This window comes from Cyprinodon tularosa, unplaced genomic scaffold (assembly GCF_016077235.1).
Source record: "Cyprinodon tularosa strain WSP-4 unplaced genomic scaffold, ASM1607723v1 ctg855, whole genome shotgun sequence".
In the NCBI taxonomy this organism is placed as follows: Eukaryota; Metazoa; Chordata; class Actinopteri; order Cyprinodontiformes; family Cyprinodontidae; genus Cyprinodon; species Cyprinodon tularosa.
In genome coordinates this window covers 3,099-10,695 of record NW_024039624.1, presented here as the reverse complement: position 1 = coordinate 10,695, position 7,597 = coordinate 3,099, and the positions used below count along the sequence as shown (strand labels likewise).

At 39.2% G+C, this 7,597-nt stretch overlaps 1 protein-coding gene and 2 long non-coding RNA genes across 3 annotated transcripts; 1 reads left to right on the top strand and 2 right to left on the bottom strand.

Moving 5' to 3' along the window:
- Positions 1 to 1,678: 1,678 nt before the first annotated feature.
- On the bottom strand, positions 1,679 to 3,338 carry linc.pou2af1 (lnc RNA pou2af1). Its single transcript, XM_038273080.1, has 2 exons — positions 2,949 to 3,338; positions 1,679 to 2,030 (listed from the first exon to the last, which is right to left on the bottom strand). Exons 1-2 carry the CDS (start codon positions 3,213 to 3,215, stop codon positions 1,683 to 1,685), a joined length of 615 nt encoding a protein of 204 aa, XP_038129008.1. The 5' UTR covers positions 3,216 to 3,338; the 3' UTR covers positions 1,679 to 1,682.
- Positions 2,055 to 5,912, top strand: LOC119775192. Its single transcript, XR_005279621.1, has 2 exons — positions 2,055 to 2,163; positions 5,664 to 5,912. It is a non-coding gene; the product is annotated as an uncharacterized LOC119775192 (long non-coding RNA).
- Positions 3,693 to 5,919, bottom strand: LOC119775193. The gene is made up of 3 exons (XR_005279622.1): positions 5,724 to 5,919; positions 4,023 to 4,123; positions 3,693 to 3,799 (listed from the first exon to the last, which is right to left on the bottom strand). It is a non-coding gene; the product is annotated as an uncharacterized LOC119775193 (long non-coding RNA).
- Between the last annotated feature and the right edge of the window lie 1,678 nt (positions 5,920 to 7,597).

The window sequence follows — 7,597 nt, the reverse complement described above, 5'->3', positions numbered from 1 at the left end:
ATAAAATTAGAATATCATGAAAAAGTAGATTGATTTCAGTAATTCCATTTAAAAAGTGAAACTTGTATATTATATTCATACATTACATACAAACTCATATATTTCAGATGTTTATTTTGTTTAATTTTGATGATTACAAATGACAACAAATGAAAATCTCAAATTCATCATATCAGAAAATTAGAATATTGTGAAAAGGTTCAAAATTGATGGCCCCTGGTGCCACACTCTAATCAGCTAATTAACTCAAACCACCTGCAAAAGGCTTTAAATGGTCTTTCAGTCTAGTTCTATAGGCTACACAATCATGGGGAAGACTGCTGACTTGACAGTTGTCCAAAAGACGACCATCGACACCTTGCACAAGGAGGGCAAGACACAAAAGGTCATCGCTAAAGAGGCTGGCTGTTCACAGAGCTCAGTGTCCAAGCACATTAATAGAGAGGCGAAGGGAAGGAAAAGATGTGGTCGAAAAAAGTGTACAAGCAAGAGAGATAACCGCACCCTGGAGAGGATTGTGAAACAAAACCCATTCAAAAATGTGGGGGAGATTCACAAAGAGTGGACTGCAGCTGGAGTGAGTGCTTCAAGAACCACCACACACAGACGTATGAAAGACATGGGTTTCTGCTGTCGCATTCCTTGTGTCAAGCCACTCTTGAACCACAGACAGCGTCAGAAGCGTCTTGCCTGGGCTAAAGAGAAACAGGACTGGACTGCTGGTGAGTGGTCCAAAGTCATGTTCTCTGATGAAAGTAAATTTTGCATTTCCTTTGGAAATCAAGGTCCCAGAGTCTGGAGGAAAAGAAGAGAGGCACTTCATCCACGTTGCTTGAAGTCCAGTGTAAAGTTTCCACAGTCAGTGATGGTTTGGGGTGCCATGTCATCTGCTGGTGTTGGTCCATTGTGTTTTCTGAGGTCCAGGGTCAACGCAGCCACATACCAGGAAGTTTTAGAGCACTTCATGCTTCCTGCAGCTGACCAACTTTTTGGAGATGCAGATTTCATTTTCCAACAGGACTTGGCACCTGCACACAGTGCCAAAGCTACCAGTACCTGGTTGAAGGACCATGGTATCCCTGTTCTTAATTGGCCAGCAAACTCTCCTGACCTTAACCCCATAGAAAATCTATGGGGTATTGTGAAGAAGAAGATGCAATACACCAGACCCAACAATTCAGAAGAGCTAAAAGCCACTATTAGAGCAACCTGGGCTATCATAACACCTGAGCAGTGCCACAGACTGATCGACTCCATGCCACGCCGCATTGCTGCAGTAATACAGGCCAAAGGAGGCCCAACTAAATACTGAGTGCTGTACATGCTCATACTTTTCATGTTCATACTTTTCAGTTGGCCAACATTTCTATAAATCCTTTGTTTTTATTGGTCTTCAGTAATATTCTAATTTTCTGATATGATGAATTTGAGATTTTCATTTGTTGTCATTTGTAATCATCAAAATTAAACAAAATAAACATCTGAAATATATGAGTTTGTATGTAATGTATGAATATAATATACAAGTTTCACTTTTTAAATGGAATTACTGAAATCAATCTACTTTTTCATGATATTCTAATTTTATGACCAGCACCTGTAGATTTCTACTCTGGCCCGGGATCGGGACGGGACACCATTTTTTTCTGTGGGAGTGGGACGGGACAGGAGTGAAAGCCTCATCATAGAACGTTATAACACATTTCAGATCCCAGAGTAAAATCCTTCCTGGCGTAGCTTTCCTCCACAGGTGGGATGTAGGGATAGTCTGTGGGGGTGTAATAAGGGGTGTATTCAGGGACAGGGATGCTCTCCTGCTGGGCCGGCCAGCAGCCCGGCATAAAGTCCTGATGGGAGCCGCATTGCTGGTAGGAGTAGTTTTCCAAGGGGAAGCTGTGGAAGCTGGACTCCATCCTAGTAGGCGAGTCGTAGCAAGATGAGGAGGAAGAAGAGAAGGAGTCCTGTGGGGAGTAGCTGTTGGGATCCAGGGGGTTGCAGAGCGTCAGGGACTCGGATGAGGAGTAGGCAGCCTGAAAGAGAGGGACAGCGATCAGATGCAAAGGACCATTATGGAAAGAACTCAGTGAGAAGGACACCAGCAGGCGCTGCGTTGTAAATATCTGTTCTTCACTGGAATCAGTCTTCATTGGAGAGACAGTTTAAGTGAGTTAAATGAAACTCAGTTTAGGGAAATAGTTTTGTCCCGGTTTAAATTAGCATAAAATCACCCCAACAGTGACCAATCGCCCTCATTTTGGTTAATTAACTCAGTTTATTCGTCAACTACTGAAAAAAAAATAATGCAACTGCTTTTGGCATTTACTAAATCATATTTAGTTACTTTAAGACAGTTGTTTTATATCCTACCCTGCTAACATGAAACAATTGTGTTAAAGTAATGATATGAATTATGATTAAGTAAATGGTGAAAATAGTTGCATTACTTTTTTATTTTAGGTTTCCATTTAGTTGTAACTATGTTAAAAGATGGTTAAAAGGTGAAAGAATTAATAGATGCAAAGAGTTCTGCTAAAATCTCAAAAAGCTTCACATCTCAGTTTAGGGCATTTAGGAAAAGGTCAGTCCCAGAAAATAATGTATTGATACTGATGATACTTATATTAATCATATATTAATTTCCTAATAGCGGTTGAAATTTAGTTTGATTGACATTTTACTGTTCTTTGTATGATAAATTGTTATTTGATGGTTTGCTTTTGTTTTTTGTAACGTCTGAAGAAAAAAAAGAGGAAAATGTGAACTTTTTGCATTATATATATAAAATCTCATTTACTTTCTCATTCAAAGCCTGGAAAAATAAACTAACTGATGTTTTACTTTGTTATTTGATATCTTCATTTGTTTATTGGACTGTTAAAGATCATTTTCTATTACATGAAAGTAAGAAAAAATAAAGTGTTTAGATGGAGAAAGAGGCTGAGACTCACCATTCCCTGGCCGTAGTAGTCCACATCGGAGGACAGAGCGTGGTTCCAGGGCAGAGGGGAGGAGGTGGGATGGGAGGCCATGGGGGAGCTGTAGTCCATGCCTCCTCTGGGGCTGAAGCTGTAGCCGTTGCTGGGCAGCATCACGTCTCCAAACTGCTGCTGCTGCTGCTGGGGGTCGCCGAAAACAGCCGCCTGCACGTGCATGCTGCACGAGCTGTCAGGGGCAGTGAAGGAGGGCGCGCACAGCTGCAGGGCTCGCGAGCCCATCTCTGCCAAAGGGGCTGAAAGAGGAGGCTCCTGGCGACCTGAAGGGATCAGATTTAAAAGTCATATCAGAGCCGCGCTGATGGTGAACACAGTCTAAAGATTGGTTTCTAAATGGACTCCATTTATTTTATACATTTTTTTTCTTAAGGGAGATTAAGTGTCTTCAGGGCAGCATGCGCGCGCGCTGCTCAGACCTCATTGGGTCTTTAAATTTAAATTTAGAGCGATGAGTGGAGAGCTGCAGGTTGGAAATAATTTACAGCCTCTGCATTCCAAGCAGCCTGAGTTTAAGGGCTGGTTATGCTCCTGCAGCAGTGAGCGAGGTGCTCCAGCTCTGCGGGGTCAGGGGCAGGTCCCTACCTGCAGCAGCGGGGAATGCAGCGCGCTGCATGGCTTTATTCCAGCTGCGCTGCAGTCTTTAACTCAAGGCGCATGGCTAACCCTAACCCTAACCCATGGCACAAAATAAAATCCCTAAAAAAATCTAATAAATCAGCGAATGAATGATTTAATGAATAAATGGTTAGACTTTCTCACTTACTTGGATGGGTGGGCATGCAAAGCTCCTTTTGTTCCAAGTAAACCTGGAGAAGCAGTCAGTGCCAGAGAGGATCAATCATGAGAGAGAGGAAAGAAAGCGGGATAGTTAGAACTTTGGTTTGTAAAGGAGCAAATTTATAACTGTTAAAAATAAATAAAAAGACTTTAACACTTGATTTTTTTGCCGCAAGAAGAGCAAGGGGTTATTTATTAGTGATTGCTGTGCAGGGGTCGCAGAAAGGGAAGGTGGGGCTGGGGAGTGTTTACCGTTTGGAGCTTCTTACTGCTGGCCTCCCGGGCTCGGTGTCTCTGCAGCAGCTCTTTCACTGTGGTCTTTACCCGGACGCCCTGGTACACCCTTGGCTTTTCTGCACAAAAAGACCAACTGTTTACCAAACAGTCCCCCCACAGAACACATACCTCTCACCCCACCTCACCCCCAAGGAGAGTTTCCCTTCTTCCCATCCGATTAAATAAATGCATCACCTTAAATCTGTTGTTTAACAACATGTTTTTTCGATATATATATAATTTAATAAATATTTTTCTGCTTTAAAATGTGAACTTTTCTGTGTGTAAAAAGCGCAGTTAATGCGCACATTAGCCGCAGAACACCCCTCCGCTCTCCCGACTCTTTTTCTTCCCCCATCCGCCTCAGACTGAGGCGCTTTTCCAACCTTTCAAATCCCCGCAGCGCGCAGACCAGGAAGAAAGCAAAGGAATAGAAATCGGCACAAAATGCTGCAACAGTAAGTTTTTTGGGTTTTTTTACCATAAAAGCGAGCGGAATATATATTCTTGATGTAAAAAACACCATTTGTGGTTTAAAAGCTCCTCCGATTCGTTTGGTCAAACTCAGTAACATATAAACAAAAGTAGATGAGCGCCAGGAAAGCGATCAATCGAGAAAACTAAGGAAAATACTATGAGTGCGGAGTTGTGCGCCGAGGAGTTAAAAAGCGTTTTAACGCGGATTTATAAAAGTACTTTGATAGTTTTATGATTTTCTCTGTGATTCTAATGCGATCAGATTTTGTGTTGTGGGAAATGTTGCAGCTACTTCACGTCGGGATTGTTTTCCAACCAATACCCTCCTCAAAACTCTTCTCCAATCTCTGTTATTTTATTCAAATCACCCCTGCCCCCCTTTTTGAATGCGTGACAGTGTTAACCTGTGGCGTTTGCATGCAGGGTTATTTGCAGATTTAAAAAAATAATAAATTTAATAAGTAGGGAAAATTAATAAAAGCTTCTTCTAAAGCATAAAGGTACACCGTGTGTGCGTAATTTGGCCCCTGAAGGCGCAATTTAATGAACTCTGGAATGGCGAGGAGATTTGATGAGACAAGAAAGGATCGGTTGCAAAACCTCCTCTGATAAATATTCATATAGTTAAATGCTTCTGTTGATTTGTTTTAAATGTGGGGAAATAATGGACTAAAACGACACGCAGACACATCCCACTCAAACGCCCTGTTACGCACAAGCTGTCCGGACAGAGCGCCTAAGTCTTAAATCTTAGCTCCACTGGCAAATCATCATGATCCAAAATGTGAGCACAAAAAAAAAAATGCACATCTACATGTGAATTGCTTCAACTAACGCTCAGAATAATCTAAACGTCGTGTATATTAATAAAAGTTTGTAAAACGGTCATGTGCTTAAACACATTCAGGCTGTATTTCAGAAGGAGGCAGGTGGAAGGTTAGAATATAACCAAGGAGGCTTAATAAAACTATTCAGACCTTCAGCAATAATTGTAAAAGTGCAAATAAATAAGCTTATAAATGCTCATAAAACCCTCTGCGTTTTCTTCTGCCTTAAAATGTTGCTTATTTTACTTTTTTTTAAGTTCTATTTCCAAAGCCAAGATTAACATTTCATTTTTTTCTTTTCTTTTTTTAACAGGACAAAAGGCAAACAAAATCGAATCCCCAGATAAAAAAACAAACTCAAGGTCCAACTTACCAGACATGATGACTGAGATGAGGAGAGATTCCCTGGAGAAAACCTTTGGATCTCAACAACGTTCTGCTCTGCTTCAGCAAAATGGCCAAGAACGAAATTTCTACAAAAGTCTCCAAAAACAACAAGTCAAATGTATTCCAGCGGGGTCAGAGCATACAACAATATTGTAATAAAGCTGGGGACATATTAGTTTGAGATTTTCTCTCTCCATCCCTACTATTTAAAACCCCTAGAACTCAATGATTTGACAATGATTTGATTGCGCGTTACTTACAATTTGAATATTCAGAAGCAACGCTCTCAAATCGATTTTTCAATAAAAATAACTACGCAAGGACTTTTTAAAAGCCCTACTGTAATATAATATGGTAGTGTTTTATACTTTGGATGGAAAAAAGTACACTTTTATCAATTTTAAGCTCCTTTTGACACATCAGAGCACCCGAGCCCCTTATTGCACACATAACCTCTGGATGCTGCTTTTTGCGCACTTTTAAAAGCTACTTTCACCCAAAATCTCATCTCACAGGACCAGAGATGCATTATAGACACTATAAATGTGCGGAAAATTAATTTTAATTTTTGGGGGAAAGAAAAACGCATAAATATGGGATAGAAGGGGGCGTGGCATAGAGCAGCAGCCATCTTTGGCTTCGCAGGCCTTGAGCTGCTGCAGCAAGTGGTCTCAGTGTTCTCACCTGCTGCAGGGGGATACTCAGCTGCTCTGTCCTTCTATAAATCTAATCATTTCCAGTTTTCCTTCTACATCAAATAATAATTATTATTATTTTGCATTTAATGTAGAAACTACAGCACTCCGCTTTTTTATTTTGCAACAGTTTGGCTCCCAGATCACACAACAAATTTAAAATCGAAATGTTGATCCAATAAAAACCGCATAAAAATAATAATAAACTGCCTGGATTTAGATAAATCCATATTTCTTTTTTAATCTATTTAATGTGAGTGTTTTCAATATGCTAAGAATGTTGTTAATATTTATATTCATACGAATAATATGATTGCGTTATGATGTTTTAGTTCTTTTTAATAATTACCTAAATTCCTCAAGATGCACAAGCAGTAGTAGATATTTTAATCTAAATGGATTTTATAATAGGAATCCTATTAACATCATGGTTATATTACCTTATTTTGATGATAATAAATATATGCTTAATAAAATAATAAAAGGATTATTTTAGGTTTAGATTATTTAAGCCTTTTTCTTGTGTCCAGTTCTGATCATGAAGTCCCCTCCTCACTCTGCTCCACTCCGGGCCCCTGAGCCCTGCAGCCCGCCGCTGAAGCCTCTGGTGGCTCAGTAGCTCTACCTAGTGCTCATATCCTTAACTTTTTTTTTATTGCAAACAAAAAAGATACAAGAACAACGTAGAACATTAATAATTACACACAGATACAACATCACAGGGCTTTACAGAATATATAGTAATTATTTGTCAATTTCAAAATCAAATCTGTTGAGGTTTGCAATTCTTTAAGGGCAGATATGATTTGAATCGCTTTAGCATTTGAGCCGAATTTTAATTATTTTATATGGATATTAATAGAAGATAATAAAATCTGGAAATTAGTTTTTTGTTGTAAATATTTGGAGGTGTGAATATGATATTTACCGTAAATAATAAAGTTAACAATATAAAAATTCTGTTTTGACAAGTTCACATAAAGCATCCTTATTCGTTGAAGAAATATTGAGATTTCTTTGATGTAAAAAAATTAAAATATTTCTCCAGAATATTTTGGTATAATTAAAATCCTGTAAAAAGATGATGAAACTTTTCTTCCATTTTTTTTAACAAAAAGTCCACATTGGGTCCAATTCCCATTTATATCTGTTTTTATATACTTTA

Bases quoted from the DNA above. Each gene is read 5' to 3' on its own strand.
- linc.pou2af1 (XM_038273080.1), bottom strand. From the start codon at position 3,215: ATGGGCTCGCGAGCCCTGCAGCTGTGCGCGCCCTCCTTCACTGCCCCT. The intron at 2,031-2,948 runs GTGAGTCTCAGC...CCTCTCTTTCAG, and splicing joins ACTACTACGGCCAGGGAATG to GCTGCCTACTCCTCATCCGA.